At 41.8% G+C, this 21,475-nt stretch overlaps 1 protein-coding gene across 1 annotated transcript in view; it reads left to right on the top strand.

Annotated features, from left to right (window-relative positions):
* Positions 1 to 21,475, top strand: part of CNMD (chondromodulin) — a 112,848-nt gene that overhangs the window by 3,660 nt on the left and 87,713 nt on the right. Inside the window, exon 3 of the mRNA XM_073663931.1 lies at positions 20,071 to 20,211. Coding sequence (XP_073520032.1) covers positions 20,071 to 20,211 — 141 coding nt within the window. The remainder of the gene's footprint in view (positions 1 to 20,070; positions 20,212 to 21,475) is intronic.

Here is a 21,475-nt window from a genome sequence, read left to right as displayed (position 1 = left end):
AAGCCCCTTTATGTCGGACTCAATCAGCTCTTGTATATCGGCCAGCTACTTCCCCCAGCACTACCTCTCTCAGTAGCCTGCTATAAATGTAGTCCAGTATTTCTCAACCAGCCGGGATGTCTTTTCATTACCAACTAAACTAATGTGCATTTTGTCTTTTTATGCATAGAACTACAGTGACTCATCTGATAATATCATGGAACATTCACTATTGACCTCATATCTCTATTTTATAACTGTCTTGAATACTAAACTCAATGAAGGACCTAGGGTAAAAATAACACATTAATGGGTCCACTGTCCTAAAACGACTTAATACTCTAAAAACTGGACTGAACTATTATATAATAATAATAATGTACAGAAAGTTGCTCATTATAGTCCGTTATGTCACATTCTAGTACACTGCAACAGTATTTTACATCTTAGTTTCTTCATTTTCCGGATCTTTGTTCCTCGCACATTCATAAATCATCACTGTCTGTGTTTTCTGTGGATAAAGGACACCATGTAAACTTCTAGGGGATCACTTACAAACAACCAAAAGCAAATGAGTGCCAATTACGCATTTCATGTTTGCTTGCTTCATTTGGTATTTACGCGTTACATTTATTGTCGATGGTTACATTTTAGAAGCTAATAAATAAGGTCAACATCACACAGGTATTAGGGAAAGTGGGATTTTCTGCCCTGGAAATAGTCTATGGTGTGTACTACATTGTAACATAAGAAACAGCAAAGATCTAGTTACAGTAAAACCGTAGGGAAAAATATAGAAAAAAGGAAATCATACATGCATTTATATACACTGCTCAAAAAATAAAGGGAACACTCAAATAACACATCCTAGATCTGAATGAATGAAATATTCTCCTTGAATACTTTGTTCTGTACAAAGTTGAATGTGCTGACAACAAAATCACACAAAAATCATCAATGGAAATCAAATTTATTAACCAATAGAGACCTGGATTTGGAGTCACCCCCAAAATTAAAGTGGAAAAACACACTACAGGCTGATCCAACTTTGATGTAATGTCCTTAAAACAAGTCAAAATGAGGCTCAGTATTGTGTGTGGCCTCCATGTGCCTGTATGCCCTCCCTACAATGCCTGGGCATGCTCCTGATGAGGTTGCGGATGGTCTCCTGTGGGATCTCATCCCAGACCTGGACTAAAGCATCCGCCAACTCCTGGACAGTCTGTGGTGCAACGTGACGTTGGTGGATGGAGCGAAACATGATGTCCCAGATGTGCTCAATTGGCATCAGGCCTGGGGAACAGGCGGGCCAGTCCATAGCTTCAATGCATTCATCTTGTAGGAACTGCTGACACACTCCAGCCACATGAGGTCTGGCATTGTCCTGCATTAGGAGGAACCCAGGGCCAACCGCACCAGCATATGGTCTCACAAGGGGTCTGAGGATCTCATCTCGGTACTTAATGGTAGTCAGGCTACCTCTGGCAAGCACATGGAGGGCTGTGCGGCCCTCCAAAGAAATGCCACCCCACACCATTACTGACCCACTGCCAAACCGGTCATGCTGAAGGAAGTTGCAGGCAGCAGATCGCTCTCCACGGCGTCTCCAGACTCTGTCACGTCTGTCACATGTGCTCAGTGTGAACCTGTTTTCATCTGTGAAGAGCACAGAGCGTCAATGGCGACTTTGCCAATCCTGGTGTTCTGTGGCAAATGCCAAGCGTCCTGCACGGTGTTGGGCTGTGAGCACAACCCCCATCTGTGGACGTCGGGCCCTCATACCACCCTCATGGAGTTGGTTTCTAACCATTTGTGCAGACATATGCACATTTGTGGCCTGCTGGAGGTCATTTTGCAGAGCTCTGGCAGTGCTCCTCCTCTTCCTCCTTGCAAAAAGGCAGAGGTAGCGGTCCTGCAGCTGGGTTGTTGCCCTCCTACGGCCCCCTCCACGTCTCCTGGTGTACTGGCCTGTCTCCTGGTAGCGCCTCCAGCCTCTGGACACTAGGCTGACAGACATAGCAAATCTTTTTGCCACAGCTCTCATTGATGTGCCATCCTGGATGAGCTGCACTACCTGAGCAACTTCTGTGGGTTGCATAGTCCGTCTCATGCTACCACGAGTGTGAAAGCACAACCAACATTCAAAAGTGACCAAAACATCAGCCAGAAAGCATTGGTACTGAGATGTGGTCGGTGGTCCCCACCTGCAGAACCACTCCTTTATTGAGTGTGTCTTGATAATTGCCAATAATTTCCATCTATTGTCTATCCCATCTGCACAACAGCATGTGAAATTGATTGTCAATCAGTGTTGCCTCCTAAGTAGACAGTTTGATTTCACAGAAGTTTGATTTACTTGGCGTTATATTCTGTTGTTTAAGCGTTCCCTTTATTTTTTGAGCAGTGTATATATATATATATATATATATATATATATATATATATATATGCAACCGGTTCTGTCTGTATTCTCCACTGTCCACCCACCCCAAGCCATATTATGAAGTGTGATGCTGCGGACAGCTGCGAAAGTGTGCCATACGAATACATGATATGAAACACCAGGTTCAATGTGATTTTACAGCAGATCACTCTTTTGTAGATAAAAAACGAAATGAATGGGTATTCTCATTTCAATAAGCGATGCCACATTGTTAGAATATTTATCCACTTAAAGGGAACCTGTCACCAGTTTTTTCTTGTATGAACAAATACCATCACCATCATCAGCGCCTGTGCTGCATTCCCCAACGTTGTATATTATCCCGACTCCCCCTGTATGCCAAAAAAAATCCTTTTAAATTGTTCCTGCACTGTATGCAAATCCGGACCGTCTGGTGCGATGGGCGTCATTGCTGCGACGTCTTTTCCCTTCTGTCCACTGGTAATCGCTGTCCTCCGGCTTTCATTCTCTGGACCCCAACTGTCCAGAGAATGAAGTGGCCACACAAGGTGTTCCACCACTTGTAGGGCGGCTACATTGGAGCAACTGGGGCCAGGCTGAAACTGTGAAGGGGATGTAACAAGGTGGTCCCTTAATACAGAAAACAGGTATGAGTCCAAGAGGTCATTAAATGATGATATATATTGAAAATATACCATTGATAACTAAGATTAACTGACAGCATTCAGAAGCATAGAAATCTGTGATGAATTGATACATAAAACGATATTAAAAAGTTTCATACTTTTTTTGTACAGTAAATAGTTTTTTAAAACAATAATACCTTTTAATCTGCTTTCATTTTCTGAATGCTACATTTTCAAATAACACATAAATTGTCTATGTCTGACAGACTGTTGCCTTACAGAACTGAAACAACTGGACTGAATCAGACCAGGAAGGCATCTGCATGATGTACATAAGGTCTTCTATAACCATTGAGCATGCTTCCAATACTGACTTTGGTGCATTGCATGTGTAACATCAGCCATAATTATAAAATCATAGATATAGTTCCAGCGTTAATTCATAGATACAGTACTAGTACCAGCATTAATTCGTGTATACAGTGCCTGTACTAGCATTAATTCATAGATACTGTACCAGTACTAGCATTAATTCTTAGATATAGTACCAGTACTAGTATTAATTCATAGATACAGTAACAGTACTAGTGTTAATTCTTAGATGCTGCAACAGTACTAACATTAATTCATAGATACAGTACCAGTACTAGCATTACTTCATAGATACAGTATCAGTACTAGTGTTAATTCATAAATACAGTAACAGTACCAGTATTAATTCATAGATACAGTACCAGAACCAGTGTTAATTCATAAATATGTTAACAGTACTAGGATTAATTCATCGATAAAGTACCAGTCTTAATCCATAGACTCAGTACTATTACTAGTGTTAAATCATAAATACAGTGACAGTACCAGCATTAATTCATATATACAGTACCAGTACTAGCATTAATTAATGTATAAATACAGTACCAGTACTAACATTAATTAATGTATAAATACAGTAACAGTACTAGCATTAAGTCATAGATACATTAACAATACCAGCTTTAAATGGCTATATTGGCTGTACAGTGGTGCTTTTAATAGCTCTTCTAATATTTTCACATAGGTTGCAATGTAGCATGGTAAAAACGTCTGGACACAAACATGTAGAAAATCAGCAGCATAATTTCAGAGGAAACATACTTTGAAAATCCGGCTGGGGACTAAGTGTCTTGGCTGACTAGTCTGAGGCAGGTCCATGGTGGCTTCCACCTTCCCAGCTCCCCTAGAAATTCACGTTTTTCCATATGTGTGCATATATGGAGAAACCTTGTAGTCAAAAGATTAGGGTAGGGATAAACTCCTAGCTACCGGCTTCAAACTATTCAGCCGAGACAAATAGTGCCAGATTAATTAAGACTGGCGTTTTGAAAGGCAAGACTTAAAGAAGACAGCACAGTATTAAGGGGTGTCTAATTCATTAAGATGCACACACCACCTTATGAATTAGGTGCATCTTAAAACTGGTGTGCGCCTTCAAGAGAAATGTTTCTCCAGTCAGGGACTGGAGTACATTTCTGTTGTAAATTATGCACTGAAATTGGCGTCAATTTTTATGAATTTGCTGGACAGGCTTTGTCACACCCTGTCCCACCATAGCACTGCCACAACCTGTCCCACCCCAGCTCTGCCCACCCTGACACAACTGGCGTAAAACACACCAAAAGTTGAAATATTTTGATGCAACTTTGAGCAGTGTAAACATTTTGCCCATTTAAACATCTTGATGAAAGAGGCCCATAATCTCCACCAGCTTTTCCAACTAAGTGCAGTGTTTTACAGGAAAATATACATGGCTCCAATAATGCAGCCAGACTCTAATTCATACTGTCTGTAGCTCGAGCGGCAATACTCAGCTCACAGATTCTCTTTAGTTGTTACTCCAATCAATCTGCAATATATCTATAATCTTGTCATTAGACAGATAATTTTTGCATCATGAAATGAAAGAAAATCTGTTCAAAGTATTTACTTCATTTCTGTGTCTTATTAAACTAGATATATAAGCCATAAATAAGGAATCATATGTTAGTTCAAGGTCATGAAGGGGACTTTAGAACATAACCAAAAAACAAGCCACACATTAAAGGGAATCTGTCAGTAGGGTCAACCCTCCTAAGCCATGTACTGTATATGGGTATGAAGATCATAGGAATCAGAATAAATTGATAGCTTAATATCTGCGATCCAATTACTTATTCCAGAGATATCGATGTTTTTATCATATGTAAATGAGCTGTTAAGAACTATGGGCCAGAAACTGATCTGACCATGTGAGCTTATTTTTAATAAAAGAGGGCATTATCAGTGAGAGACTCTTGTGAGTCTCTTTACAAACACATTTGCTGTAGCTCTCACAGCTCTGCTGTATTGCAACACTGTCTGCCTGTGAGATGGAAGCGGAGAGGAGCCTGCAGATGTGTCAGGTATAATCACACACAGCTCTGCAGTGAGATCAGGAAAGCTGAGTGTAGCCCATCACACATCACACTGGGAACTTTCATTTACAATAATCTCTGGAGGCAGATTTTCCTATAGATCAGAGTCTGACCCATAGTTCTGAACAGCTCATTTAAATATAAGAAAAAGGTGGATTTCTCTGTAATAAAACATTAGATCTCATATATTAAGGTATCATTTTATTCAACATTCTATGACCTATATACCCATATAGACAGCTTAGGAGGTTTGATTCTATTGATAGATTCCCTTTAAAGCTGATCTGTCGCAAGATTCCACAATACAAGCACCATGCATTATTATATATAGTGGATATAAAAAGTTTACACACCCCTGATATAATGCCAGGTGTTTGGCATATAAAATACTGAGAAGAATAATTTCAGAACTTTTTCCACCTATAATGTTCCAATAATCTCTGAAAATCCATTGAGAAACAAACGGAAATCATTTTGAGGGGGATAGGAAAATAAAAATAACTAAACTAAATCAAAAGCCATGGTCTATAACCAGCTGTCAACACATCGAAGGGATATTATTGCTGAAGTTATCAGTCAGTAGAGGGGTAAAAAAAATTCCAAGGCACTACTATTCCATTAACCACGTGAAGACTATCATCAAGAAGCTTTAATTTGGCACAACACTGACATTACCTAGAACTGGACATCCCTAAAAAAATTGATAAAAAAGACAAGAACATTTTTCTAGGAGACTACCATGATGCCTACAGCAACACTGAAGGAGATGGAGGCATTTATGGCAAGTACTGGTTGTGAACTGCATGTGACAACAATCTCTGCATTCTTCATGTATCTGTCTTTTAAGGTAGGGTAGCAAGATGGAAGCCTTTTTATTTTTACAAAGAAAAACATCCAAGTTGGCTACTTTATTCCCCAAACCTACAGCAAGTCAGCTAAAAGCACATAGGAAAACGTGTTTTGGCCAATGATGGCGGTGCGCAATTTCAAAATGGAGGCAGCTCACTGAATAATCAGTGACCTGTAAAAGAAACAGAGGAGGCTAGTTGAGGGGCAGAGAATCAGAAGAAGACCCTACCCCTAGGCCAGCCCCGATGCACAGAAGACGTCATTAGATGAAAACTTTAGAGCATGATTATTCAACAACCACTAATCGGATGCCTTCACAGCACAAATCAGATTAATCAGCATCACAGTGCCATTATGGCCATGCATTCCTTTATAGTGCTAAATCCTGTTGACAGTTTCTCTTTAAGTCTGCACCCACCCAGTATAACTGCAGCTTTTGCTGAACACTATAAGATCTCAGAAGGCAGAAGGGATGTTGAGGAGCTGTCAATTCCTCTGGGATTTTAAACTTTGAAATAGGATGATACAGGTGTTCTTGTATGAATTTTCAAAGTAAGTACATCAGTTTTATCTGGCTCTTGCCGTCAACTCGGGCAGAGCCGCTGAGCTCAGTTATTGGCTGCAGTGCTGTCGACGTGACTCCAGTGATACAAACAATAACGGACACCATGAGCAGTGGTGGAGACGCTGGAACTAGGGAGGGTTTTCTAAATCCAGAAACTATTTAAAGCACAGTTTGTTTGTTTTTTAAAACAACTGCAGCCAGGGAATAGGGTTTTTCGAAAACCAGCAAACCCCTTTGAGGTCAGAGGAGAGGTGCAGTAAGTAACCAATAGCCATCAAGATCAGAAGGAAGCTGCAGTTAGTAATCAATAAACATTAAAGCCAGAGGGAAGCTGGAGTGAGTAAATAAAGGCCATAAAGGCAAAGGCAAGCTACACTTTACTATAGAACAATATATATCAAGGCCATATGGAAACTGCTGTTAGCAGCCAAAAGACATCAAGCGAATAGGGAAGCTGCAGTAAGTAATCGATATGTGGCACCCCTGAAGGTTCGACCGCCACAGGGATGCTGCACTTCTCTAATGGAGTGTAGTGTTCCTCCTCTGAGGTAAGAACAGTGTGATAGTCGTGACCGAACCTTTGCATCCAACACCACACTTCTCCACCAGAGGGGGCTAGTATGCACTAGGTGCTGCCCTCCTGGTTACAGGGAGACTGGGGAACCAAGAGTTAGGGGAACCAGTTAGCGGGTGAGGGTGGAGGACTTACAAGTTAGTTACACTTTAAATTTGATATTTAATAAAAAGCCATCTTGGGTCTTGGATCTTTGATTGTTGATTGACTGTCTTTATGCTGTCAATTGCTGAGTGATACTGTGATCTCCCACCCTAACACGGATCCTGTGTGGGCCTGCATCAGATGGGGACACAGCCCTCATACCCCGGCCTTGGGACGAGGGGAGGGTTGTAGACAAGGAATGTGTCGACCCGGTCAAGGACCAGGACCAAGAAGGCCCTGAGCTTAAGAGTGTGGCTCCATAGCAAATGGATCCCAGGCAGGATGCAAACGGAGCGGTGTACGCCACCTGTCCTCGCCATGCTGATATATTCAGAGGGAGTCATGTCCTGGTCGGGAAAGCCCGGTAGGCCCCGAGGATCCCACCGGGTATCGGACGGAGCGGAGCTGCCATCCGTACCCTTGTTCTGAGAGGAGCTCAGAGGGAGACCCGGCCTATTCACACACACACGGACAGGAAAGGATTCGGTCTGTAGTTCAGGAACACTCTGGTGTAGGGTCCCGATTGAATGCTGGACTTACTCGGAGGTTGTCGGACCCCCGTCCCTGGTGACCGCAGGACTCCGCGGGGAGCAGGGAGTCGCCTTCCTTCTGCCAACTCTAAACTGAGTAAAGCCTTGGAAGTTCACCCCTATGGCCTCCGGACTGTTCATTCTGCGCCACACCACGCGACGTGGCATCCGTTCTCCTCTACTACTACCCCCTCCATCCTGTCTCTCTGCCCTGAGGCCTTGCTCTGCCTGTGGGGAGTAGTAATAACTTTGGCCGCCATAACATCATGCCTCAGCAGACTGCAGCGGCGCTGGTGGCCTTCACCAGGTGCCACAGGTGGCGTAGTCGTAAATCAGCCACTCAACCCGGATAAGCCCACACCATCCTTTTAATGTGACGGCCCTGAGCACGGGTCGGGTCCGGGCTACGGCTGCACCCCATCTCTCCATCACAGGACCCGACTCCGAGTCCCCCATCTCCCAGGGTAAAGAAAAGGGCTTTTCGAGTAAGAGGCGTCACAGATACCCATCAAGGCCAGAGACAAGCTACAGTAACAAATTACAGATTCTTGGTTAATATCATATCGTTTTCTTTGCGTTGATTTAGATTTTTCAGATCTTGAACCAAAAGCCACATTTTGTCTCCAACATAAGTGAAAGCAAACTAACCCTCACTAAAATCTGTTCTCAAGGGCGAAAGGATAATATTTCACAAAAGTCTAATATTTTCCACTAAATTATAGCTGAATAAAAGTATTCACAGCAATTGTTCTGCTTCTACAGTAGATTTGTTAGAATACCATTAATTGTCTTTTTCTTCTATTGTATGATTCTTTTATTTCTTTTTTTTAAAAAACTAGCAAGTAATAGACAATTAAGAATTTCAGAGGATAAGTTCAACAAAATTTTCGGCTACAAAGAAGTAATAATTAGTACAAAATGAAACCATAATACACAATTACTTTTTATACTGTTAATCCAACAAAAAAGTGTTTCTATTAATGAAGTCCTTTGTCTTTAAAATGTTAATATATTTGGAAGATTTGACTGCAAAACACATAAATTGTTGGATGTGCTGAAATCATAAATGTGAAGTACATATAAGACCTCATAGTTCAAAGTTACAGAATTAGTTAATTCTTCTCAAAATACCCTACCCTCTTCTACTGCCTCCTATGTGCTGTTAAAGGGGTTGTCGTAACTAGGTAAGTTATCATTTATCCACGGGATAGCTGATAACTTACTGATCAGTCCTGGTCCGACTGCTGGGACTTCCATCGATACTAAAAACAAAGCTTTGAAATGCTCCTTTAGAATGAAACACTGGCCTTCACTCCATCTATTCTTTATGGACTGCCAGAGATGCCAAGATCCTCTGACAATCCCAGTGATACTCATCCTGTGGTTCACATACCATAAGTGGTGTGCTCACAGACAATGAGGGTAGGCTGGGAAGCAGAGAAATAGACATAGACCAGATAGACCAGACTTGGTGTCAGACCGATCCTTTTGAAATGATCAGCTTACTGATACAAATAATGCTTAAAGAAAAAAAATAAGCCATTGAAAAAATGTTAAATATCAGAAATATCTGTGTTTTAATTAATATATATATATATATATATATATATATATATATATATATATATACACTGCTCAAAAAAATAAAGGGAACACTCAAATAACACATCCTAGATCTGAATGAATGAAATATTCTCATTGAATACTTTGTTCTGTACAAAGTTAAATGTGCTGGCAACAAAATCACACAAAAATCATCAATCGAAATCAAATTTATTAACCAATGGAGGCCTGGATTTGGAGACACCCCCAAAATTAAAGTGGAAAAACACACTACAGGCTGATCCAACTTTGATGTAATGTCCTTAAAACAAATCAAAATGAGGCTCAGTATTGTGTGTGGCCTCCATGTGCCTGTATGACCTCCCTACAATGCGTTAGGAGGAACCCAGGGCCAACTGCACCAGCATATGGTCTCACAAGGGGTCTGATGATCTCATCTCGGTACCTAATGGCAGTCAGGCTACCTTTGGCGAGCACATGGAGGGCTGTGCGGCCCTCCAAAGAAATGCCAACCCACACCATTACTGACCCACTGCCAAACCGGTCATGCTGAAGGATGTTGCAGGCAGCAAACAGTTCTCCACGGCGTCTCCAGACTCTGTCACGTCTGTCACATGTGCTCAGTGTGAACCTGCTTTCATTTGTCAAGAGCACAGGGCGCCAGTGGCGACTTTGCCAATCCTGGTGTTCTGTGGCAAATGGCAAGCGTCCTGCACGGTGTTTGGCTTTGAGCACAACCCCCATCTGTGGACGTCGGGCCCTCATATCACCTTTATGGAGTTGGTTTCTAACCGTTTGGGCAGACATATGCACATTTGTGGCCTGCTGGAGGTCATTTTACAGGGCTCTGGCAGTGCTCCTCCTGTTCCTCCTTGTACAAAGACGGAGGTAGTGGTTCTGCCTGTCCTGTCTCCTGGTAGCGCCTCCAGCCTCTGGACACTATGCTGACAGACACAGCAAACCTTCTTGCCACAGCTCGCATTGATGTGCCATCCTGGATGAGTTGCACTACCTGAGCAACTTCTGTGGGTTGTAGAGTCCGTCTCATGCTACCACGAGTGTGAAAGCACAACCAACATTCAAAGTGACCAAAACATCAGCCAGAAAGCATTGGTACTGAGATGTGGTCTGTGGTCCCCACATGCAGAACCACTCCTTTATTGAGTGTGTCTTGATAATTACCAATAATCTCCATCTACTGTCTATTCCATTTGCACAACAGCATGTGAAATTGATTGTCAATCAGTGTTGCTTCCTAAGTGGACAGTTTGATTTCACAGAAGTTTGATTTACTTGGAGTTATGTTCTGTTTAAGTGTTCCCTTTATTTTTTTGAGCGGTGTATGTTCTATCTGATCTTTTTAAATAGCTCACTCCCTATGGTGGATGGATGCCTAGACATCATCTAGACTATGGCCACTGTTTAAAAAACCCTAGAAAACCCTTGCTCAAGTATGTTAGCCGAGCTGAAAATGGTTTGGCTGATTTGAGAAGCTATAAAATTGACCTTACTTTAAGCTAGTTGAGAATCTGGATCATTACATTTGTTTGTTCTATAAAACTCTCAAAATGGCCAGAAAAAGAACTTTCATGTGAAACTCGACAGTCTATTCTTGTTCTTAGAAATGAAGACTATTCCATGCGAGAAATTGCCAAGAAACTGAAGATTTCCTACAACGGTGTGTACTACTCCCTTCAGAGGAGAGCACAAACAGGCTCTAACCAGAGTAGAAAGAGAAATGGGAGGCCCCACTGCACAACTGAGCAACAAGACAAGTACATTAGAGTCTCTAGTTTGAGAAATTGACGCCTCACAGCTCCTCAACTGGCAGCTTCATTAAATAGTACACGCAAAACGCCAGTGTCAACGTCTACAATGAAGAGGTGACTCCGGGATGCTGGCCTTCAGGGCAAAGTGGCAAAGAAAAAGCCATATCTGAGACTGGCTAATAAAAGGAAAAGATTATTATGGGCAAAAGAACACAGACATTGGACAGAGGAAGATTGGAAAAAAGTTTTATTGACAGACGAATCAAAGTTTGAGGTGTTTGGATCACACAGAAGAACTTTTGTGAGACACAGAACAACTGAAAAGATGCTGGAAGAGTGCCTGACGCCATCTGTCAAGCATGGTGGAGGTAATGTGATGGTCTGGGGTTGCTTTGGTGCTGGTAAAGTGGGAGATTTGTACAAGGTAAATGGGATTTTGAATAAGGAAGGCTATCACTCCATTTTGCAACGCCATGCCATACCTTGTGGACAGCGCTTGATTGGAGCCAATTTCATCCTACAACAGGACAATGACCCAAAGCACACCTCCAAATTATGCATGAACTATTTAGGGAAGAAGCAGGCAGCTGATATTCTATCTGTAATGGAGTGGCCAGTGCAGTCACCAGATCTCAACCCCATTGAGCTGTTGTGGGAGCAGCTTGACCGTATGGTACGCAAAAAGTGCCCATCAAGCCAATCCAACTTGTGGAGGGGCTTCAGGAAGCATGGGGGGAAATTTCTCAAGATTACCTCGGCAAATTAACAGCTAGAATGCCAAAGGTCTGCAATGCTGGAATTGCTGCAAAAGTAGCATTCTTTGACGAAAGCAAAGTTTGAAGGAGAAAATTATTCTTTCAAATAAAAATCATTATTTCTAACCTTGTCAATGTCTGGACTATATTTTCTATTCATTTTGCAACTCATTTGATAAATAAAAGTATGAGTTTTCATGGAAAACACAAAATTGTCTGGGTGACCCCAAACTTTTGAACGGTAGTGTGTATATATATATATATATATATATATATATATATATATATATATACATATATATATATATATATATATATATATATATATATATATATATAGAGTGAATTGAAAAGGCATTCATACCCTGAATAACTAAAGCTGTTCTGTGAAGGCATCAGAGGTCTGTTTGAGAATAGTAGGGATCAAACAGCATCATGAAAATCAAGGAATACACCAGACAAGTCAGGGATAAAGTTGTGGAGAAAAGTAAAGCAGGGTTAGGTTTTAAAAAAAATAGCCCAGGCTCTGAACATCTCATGGAGCACTGTTCAATCCATCATCCAAAAATGAAAGGAGTATGGCACCACTGCAAACCTACCAAGACATCGCTGTCCACCTAAACTGATATCCCAAGCAAGGAGTAACTGCAGATGGAGAAAGAGTCCCATGGTCACTCTGGAGGAGCTGCAGAGATCCACAGCACAGGTGGGAGAATATTTCAACAGGGCAACTATTTGTCATATACTCCACAAATCTGGCCTTTATGACAGTGACAAGAAGAAATCCAGTTTTGAAAGCAAGTCATAAGTTCCATGTGCAGTTTGAAAAAGCCATGTTGTAGACACAGCTAGCATGTGGAGGAAGTTGCTCTGGTCAGATGAGAGCAAAGTAGAAGTTTTTGGGCTAAATGCAAAACGCTATCTATGGCTAAAAATAAACACAGCACATCACCCTGAAAACACCATCCCCACCATCAAACATGATGGGGGCAGCATCATGTTATGAGGATGCTTTCTTTAGCAGGGACAGTGCTACTTATCCACCATCTTGATTATCCTCTGTTGCAACCTCTTATCAATTATTCTCTGCCGTCCACGTCCAGGAAGGTTAGCTACAGCTATAGCTATGCTGCGCTCCATTGACAAAGCAACATCAAAATCTCTGGAGATAGACTTGTAACCTTGAGATTGTTGATATTGTTCAACAATTTGGTTTATCAAGTCCTCAGACAGTTCTCTTCTCTTTCTGTTCTCTTTGCTTAGTGTGGCACACACAGACACAAAATGCAAAGATTCAGTCAACTTCTCCCCTTTTATCTGGTTTCAGGTGTGATTTTCATATTGCCCACACCTGTTACTTTCCACAGGTGAGTTTCATCAAGTATCACATGCTTGAAACAAAGTTGGTTACCCACAATTTTGGAAAGGTGCCAACAATTTAGTCCGGCCCATTTTTGGGGTTTTGTGTGAAATTATGTCCAATTTACCTTTTTTCTCAGTTTTCCTGTGTTGTTCTAACACTCACAAAGTAAATAAACGTGTATAACAAAACGTCTGTAATTGCCATCATTTTCTCGGAGAAATACTTCATTTTCTGGAACAATTTCAAGGGTGCCAACACTTTCAGCCATGACTGTACAACAGAGTCCATCAAAATTTCAGTATCTATACTGTAGATTTAATGGGAAGAATAGCACTGCATGCTACATTATTCTTCCAGTCAAATATAAAGGAAGTGCTTTCTTGTTTCAAATGTAAGTAAAAGGGTCCCATTGATTTATATGAGGACCGTGCAGAATCCGTTTGTTGTTCATTTTTAGAACAGATGTAAAAGGTCTACATGCAGGACTTTATTTTTCTTTTCTAAAAATCTAAGACCATTTGAAAATCAGACAGACCCCCAAATAAATCAATGGGGGCCCTCTTTTTCCTTTTGAAACAGGAATACACAGGAAGCTAAACAAAACAGAGCCGTACTGGTAAAGACTGGTGATAAACCCTGCAGCAGCACTAATGCCAGGAGTTATTTCTTGTCCTCGCTCTAATGTTTGAACTGATTTTAGAGGATAAATTAAGGATTTAAACCAGATTTTCATCAGTGTTTTAGATGAGAATTTCCTCAGTATTTGGTCAGCATTAGTGTTGATCGAGCACAAAAATGCTCGGGTGCTCGAAGCTCGGGCCGAGCACATCTTGATACTCGGGTGCTTTACCCGAGCAACGAGCCCAATGTAAGTCTATGGGAAACTCGAGCATTTTTCTGGCGGTCCCCCCCAGCGGTCTGCAGAAGGTCAAAAATTGCCCAAATCGATGGGACCAGTGCTCAATGAAACATGTCAGGCAAGCAGGCAGGATATATAGGCAGACAGGCAGGCAGGAAATATAGGAGGGTGCATGAAAAGCATAGCAGGGCACTCGGTACACACTAGTGCCCTCCGATTTTCACGCACCCGTCTCTTTAAAAAAAGCCAGCAATTCATCAGCCGCATACAGTTATAACATCGGTACCCGACAATTTAGAACAGAAAGAATAGAACATCACACATAGATTAGATAGAAACATGTCAGTCATATACAGTTATATGAAAAAGTTTGGGCACCCCTATTAATCTTAAGCTTAATGTTTTATATAAATTGGTGTTTTTGCAACAGCTATTTCAGTTTGATCTATGTAATAACTGTTGGACACAGTAATGTTTCTGCCTTGAAATGAGGTTTATTGTACTAACAGAAAATGTGCAATCTGCATTCAAACAAAATTTGACAGGTGCATAAGTATGGGCACCTCACCAGAAAAGTGACATTAATATTTAGTAGATCCTCCTTTTGCAAAAATCACAGCCTCTAGTCGCTTCCTGTAGCTTTTAATGATTTCCTGGATCCTGGATGAAGGTATTTTTGACCATTCCTCTTTACAAAACTTTTCCAGTTCAGTTAAGTTTGATGGTCGCCGAGCATGGACAGCCCTCTTCAAATGATCCCACAGATGTTCAATGATATTCAGCTCTGGGGACTGGGATGGCCATTCCAGAACATTGTAATTGTTCCTCTGCATGAATGCCTGAGCAGATTTGGAGCGGTGTTTTGGATCATTGTCTTGCTGAAAGATCCATCCCCTGCGTAACTTCAACTTTGTCACTGATTCTTGAACATTATTGTCAAGAATCTGCTGATACTGAGTGGAATCTATGCGTCCCTCAACTTTAACAAGATTCCCGGTGCCGGCATTGGCCACGCAGCCCCAAAGCATGATGGAACCTCCACCAAATTTTACTGTGGGTAGCAAGTGTTTTTCTTGGAATGCTGTGTTTTTTTGCCGCCATGCATAACGGCTTTTTGTATGACCAAACAACTCAATCTTGGTTTCATCAGTCCACAGGACCTTCTTCCAAAAAGAAATTGGCTTCTCCAAATGTGCTTTTGCATACCTCAGATGACTCTGTTTGTGGCGTGCTTGCAGAAACGGCTTCTTTCGCATCACTCTCCCATACAGCTTCTCCTTGTGCAAAGTGCGTTGTATAGTTGACCGATGCACAGTGACACCATCTGCAGCAAGTTGATGCTGCAGCTCTCTGGAGGTGGTCTGAGGATTGTCCTTGACTGATCTCACCATTCTTCTTCTCTGCCTTTCTGATGTTTTTCTTGGCCTGCCACTTCTGGCCTTAACAAGAACTGTCCCTGTGTTCTTCCATTTCCTTACTATGTTCCTCACAGTGGAAACTGACAGGTTAAATCTCTGAGACAGCTTTTTGTATCCTTCCCCTGAACAACTATGTTGAATAATCTTTGTTTTCAGATCATTTGACAGTTGTTTTGAGGAGCCCATGATGCCACTCTTCAGAGGAGATTCAAACAGGAGAACAACTTGCAAGTGGCCACTTTAAGTAGCTTTTCTCATGATTGCATACACCTGGCTATGAAGTTCAAAGCTCAATGAGGTTACAAAACCCAAAAAAGTGCTTTAGTAAGTCAGTAAAAAGTAGGTAGGAGTATTTAAAACAAGAAAATGATAAGGGTGCCCATACTTATGCACCTATCAAATTTTGTTTGAATGCAGATTGCACATTTTCTGTTAGTACAATAAACCTCATTTCAAGGCAGAAACATTACTGTGTCCAACAGTTATTACATAGATCAAACTGAAATAGCTGCTGCAAAAACACCAATTTTTATAAAACAATAAGCTTAAGATTAATAGGGGTGCCCAAACTTTTCCATATAACTGTATATAATGAGTACAGTGACAGTGTTGGTTACTGTACTTGTCATTTAGTTTTAAAACAAAGGATTTGTAAAAAAAAATTGGCGTGGGGTCCCCCGTAATTCTAGTCTCTAGCGAAGGTTAAGCAGACGGCTGGGGCAGATGTTTGAAGCCTGGGAAGGGGGTAATACCCACGGAGCTTCCCAGGCTACTAATATCAACCCCGAGCTGAATACCTAGCCTTTACTGGCTATTAAAATGGGGGACCCAAAAAAAATGATGTGGGGCCCCCCTATTTTAATAGCTAGCAAAGGCTAGGCAGACAGCTGGGGGCTGATTGGCCCCCTCCCAGGCTAGAAACACCAGCCCTCAGCCGCCCCAGAAATGGCGCATCCATAGGATGTGCAAATTCTGGCACTTAGCCTCGCTCTTCCCACTGCCCTGTAGCTGTGGCAGTGGGGTAATAGGGCTGGGGTTGATGTCAGCTTATTATGCTAGCTGACATCAAGCCCAGGTTAGTAATGGGAAGGCGTCTGTAAGACGCCCCCATTACTAGCCTCATAGTGAAAGTGAAAAATAACACCAACACCCAGAATAAAATCTTTTAATTGAAATAAACACAGAATACTTTAACGTTCTAAATTAAACTCTACTTACCATATCGCCCAATCCGGCTGAAGCCACTGTCTCCTGCAATAAAAGTAAAATAATTAACCAACCTCATCCTTACCTTTCCATGGTTCCCACGACGGCTCCAACTCTGTTACATTGAGATGGCAGGCTGAATCGTAGCAGAACGCTGCTATCCAGCTTGTCATCCTTCAGAGACACTGCAGAGCGCAGGCATGCTTGCGCTCCACAGTGTCTCGCTGCGATGGGCCGAGTTCATGTCCAATGAACTCTACTTACCTCATGCACGTCACTGGCAGCGTGGGAGAATTCTCCTGCGCATGCGGTGCCGGCAAATGATAATAAGGTGCTGAACACTGCCCTTATCACTGTCCCCTGCCCGCACTGTGATCAACGCCAGCAGGGGACAATGTTGACAGTAGTATTATGTCGTGATGTAAAAACAAGAAGAAAATTAAAAAAATCCTTATACTCACATGTCCTAAGTGTCCCCCGCTGTAATCCATCTGACCGCTCACGCCGAGGAGCCGGGGAGAATAACTTGCTCCAGCGAGCGAGCCTCGTATCTCCGCTGCGCTCAGTCAGTGACAGGACACTGCTCATTGAGCGCAGCTCTGGGGCCGCTCACTGCAGCAAGTCATTTTCCCCGGCTTCTCGGAATGAGCGGTCAGATGGATTACAGTGGGGGACACTTAAAACAGGTGAGTATAAGGATTTTTTTATTTTATTCTTATTTTTACACCAGGATACAGCAGAGCAGAATGCAATTCTCAACATTGTCGATTGTGCACGCTGATCGCCGCTCCAGCAGGGGACAATGATGAGGGCAGCATCAAGTACCCGGTGCTTGGGAACAGCAAGAACTGTTCCAATGATTCCAAGGCGCCGGTACATGTGATACCGATGACATACAGATGTCGATGACGATTTGGGGCCCGTGCTGCAGGTAAAAAACGGACATGTCAGCGTGTTTTGCCCACGGACACACTTTCTATGGAAACACACTGACGTGCACAAACTCATTCATTTGAACAGGTCGACGTGTGTCAGTGTCTCCAGTATGTGTGGAAACTGTCACCACATGTACTCGAAACACTGACATGTAAAAGACCCCCTATAGACTTTTATAAGAGATTTTGATCTATGACTTGGATCAAAAATGAACGTGGCCCTGTTATTCTTTTGCTGACCACTGTTTCTGCTAAAAATAAGGACAAATGAACAGCCTCATAGACTATTGAAACATGGATAGAACAGGTACTTGAAAAACAAACATCTGAGTCTTGTTGCTCCAAAATTATGACCCCATTATAAGTCAGTGGGGTTGATTGGGTGCTACTTGAATTTGTAATATATCTGACCTGGCAATGCTTTCTAGAAACAGATACCATACCGCAAGTGTGAATGTGCTGTACTTGGCAATTTTTGGTAGTCCCACACACAATGATCAGAGATGTGCATGTTTGACCTCAATTCCATGCAAGACAGGGCTCTTCAGGGGCCCTTACTAGTGGCCCTGATCCATGCTGCCCATGATTCAGGCTGCATGAATCTCCTGTCAGGTTCCTTTTAAACCCCTCTATTTGTGACATAGAGTTCGTGTCTGATCATTATAAAAGGCATACGCATCAATACGTTGCTAGAAAAACATTCTATGTACTAGTCAGATAAATATATTTTTCAGTCAAAACATAAAAGCTAGTGAATGTCATCAGAATGAATATTTAGCGGCGGAAGAATGGAAATGTAAGTGCTGAAGTTCGGAGCGAGGCCTTCCATTTGTTTTTTTCCTTTATGTATTAGATGCAAAGTAAACACGTTCTTCACCCTGTGCACTATTTTAAAATTCAACATGTGTGAATATTCTTTTTTTCTACCAAATCATAGCATAAAGCCGTCTTTCCATCCCCTACTCATCGTTTCCATCTCCCAGATCCTTATCAAGCACTTTTCATGCACATTTAACAGCATTAGAATACGCCGCACAGAGATATTTTGCAGCCGGTCTTGTGTATTTTCACATGATGAACATTTAATCCTGACTCAACATAGGCCATTAACACTCACGACTCTGACAGGCTGTCCAAGAATGGTGATGTTATTACTTTACTTTCAGTACAGAAATGAGATGAATGCTAAAAACATGAAATCAGGACTGATTTAAAGGATTAAAGGAGTAGTCTGGTTTCAGACAACCAAATTTCAGGTTGCAGGTTCATCTCCTGTTGCCATCACCATATTACCTGCGATTACCTCTATTTATATATTCTGGCATAAAAAGCTTTGAAAAGTCGCAAAATTTTAGCTCCATTTTCGCCCAAATCCAACTAACTGGGAGGAGCTGGATCATCAAATCCATGAAGAGTGGCGGCATTCACTATGCCACAAATCTTACTCCAGCAGGGACTGCAGTAAGATTTTTGGCAAGGCACACAGAGGTGCCCGCCTCTTAATGAACCCGAAGCCTTGCACTCTAAACTCTTATCAAGACTGGCGTAACAATCACTGGTTTTGATGTTGGGGCCCTGGGGTCATGTTGGAGCCAGGCGTTCCGGATTCGTGAAGAGGCCCGCGCTCTTTATGAATCAGGATCATCTGACAAGAGGCACATTCCACATCTAACAGCTGATCTCTGTGCGCCTTGCCAAAAGTCTTACTCCACTCCCCGACTAGAGTAAGATATCTGCCATAGGGCATGCCACAGCTCATAACGAATTAGATGAGCTGTGGGTCATGTCCCTGTCCCACCGTGGTTCTGCATTTTTTGGCAGAGCTGGGAGAAGCTAGCATGAAAATGTCAAAAGTCGCAAAATGTATGCGCAACTCGGAGTTGTGCAAAAAAAATGGCTTTGATTCAAAGCAATTTACTGTAGAATTCTGTCAAAATTGTTTTGATGAATCAGGGCCAAAGTGTACATTTAAAGGAAATTTGAAAAATACACCAGTACTATATGGCAATATTTGTGGTTTGGAAGATAAAAGAAGGAAGACTATGTACTCCCACCATGGCCCCAACATTATTATAACTTACTTTTTATTATTACTTCTGCAGGTTTATAATGTTCACTATACTATGAGCATCAATGGCAAAATACAAGAAGGATCAATGGAAATTGATGCTGGGAACAATCTAGAAACATTCAAGACTGGAACGGGTAATGATGAAGCTGTAGAGGTGCATGATTTCCAGATTGTGAGTACTGCTGTTTCTATTATCGTGTATAGTTCTGGTAGTAAGTCTGTATCAAGTAAGCTTTTCAATAATAACAGGGCTTATACCTCCACTTTCCATCAGTCAGACAGGTGTTAAATGACAGAATAAAATATATTGCACAGCATATACAACCAAAATCCATTTTAACCTCATGTTGTAAAAAAATGGTCAAGAAGTTTTAGGGTCCCGAAGATGAAATTGATCAATGAATGCTTTATGATTCATAGAAGCAAAAGTAAAGCCTTAAGGAATTTTCTTTTTATTACAATAAATATTGGTTTCAATGATGCAAAATATCAAGAACGATCATGTGCCAGATTATTGGGAATTCTGCTTATTTTGTGTATTTGTATATAAGACGTTTGATCCTCTTGTTAAATTGTTATGGTCATATTCACAGTTTTACAATTAAGAAAAAAAATGTTGTGTAATGAGAATAGTATGTTTTAGGCGAAGTGCCCACGATGCAGAAATACTGCATATTTTTTCCGCTTCTCCCTGGCAGGAAAAACGCATGCGGATTTTACATTCGTTTTCCTGCCAGGTAGAAGCGTTTCTCAAGCGTTCTTCACATGCATTTCCGCATGTGGGTTATCAAGTGCTTTTCCAAGCGATTTTAGCATCACTTGGAAAAGTGCTTGACAACTTGGTCACACTATATAAATCCATGCAACCGGCATGGATTTATATAGTGTGACCAAGTAATAGTTAACAAAAAAAGAATAAGAATAGTAAAAAATAAAAAATAAACATTATACTTACCTTCTGATGGCCTCCGGTCTTTTCTCCGCTGCGTCCGGTCTCTTGTACGGCTCGCGGTGGTGTGAAAGGACCTTTCATGACGTCCTTTCGTCAAGTGACAGGTCACGTGACCGCCAATGTCAGCGGTCACGTGACCTGTCACATGACTAAATGACGTCATGGAAGGTCCTTTTAGACCATAAAGAGCCGCCCAACACCGGACATATCGCTGAGGAGACCGGGGCCATCGGAAGGTAAGTATAATCTTTATTTTTGATTTTAAATTTTTTTTATAACAGGTACCATGGTACCCGGGTCAAAGGGACAGTCTCCTCTTCTCCAGACCCGGGTACCATCCGCACATTGAATCGCTTAATATCCACATGTGCACATGTAGTGATGCAGATATTAAGCGATTCAATGCAAGTCAATGGCGGCAATTACACCGCGTTTCCGCAAAAATAATGGACATGCTGCGTATTTTTCCACAATGATAATCCTC

The sequence above is a fragment of the Phyllobates terribilis genome, unplaced genomic scaffold, assembly GCF_046119375.1.
Source record: "Phyllobates terribilis strain yellow unplaced genomic scaffold, ASM4611937v1 Scaffold_2__4_contigs__length_985480577, whole genome shotgun sequence".
Lineage (NCBI taxonomy): Eukaryota > Metazoa > Chordata > Amphibia > Anura > Dendrobatidae > Phyllobates > Phyllobates terribilis.
The sequence above is the reverse complement of the archived record's forward strand: the minus strand, read 5'-3'. Positions and strand labels throughout refer to the sequence as shown.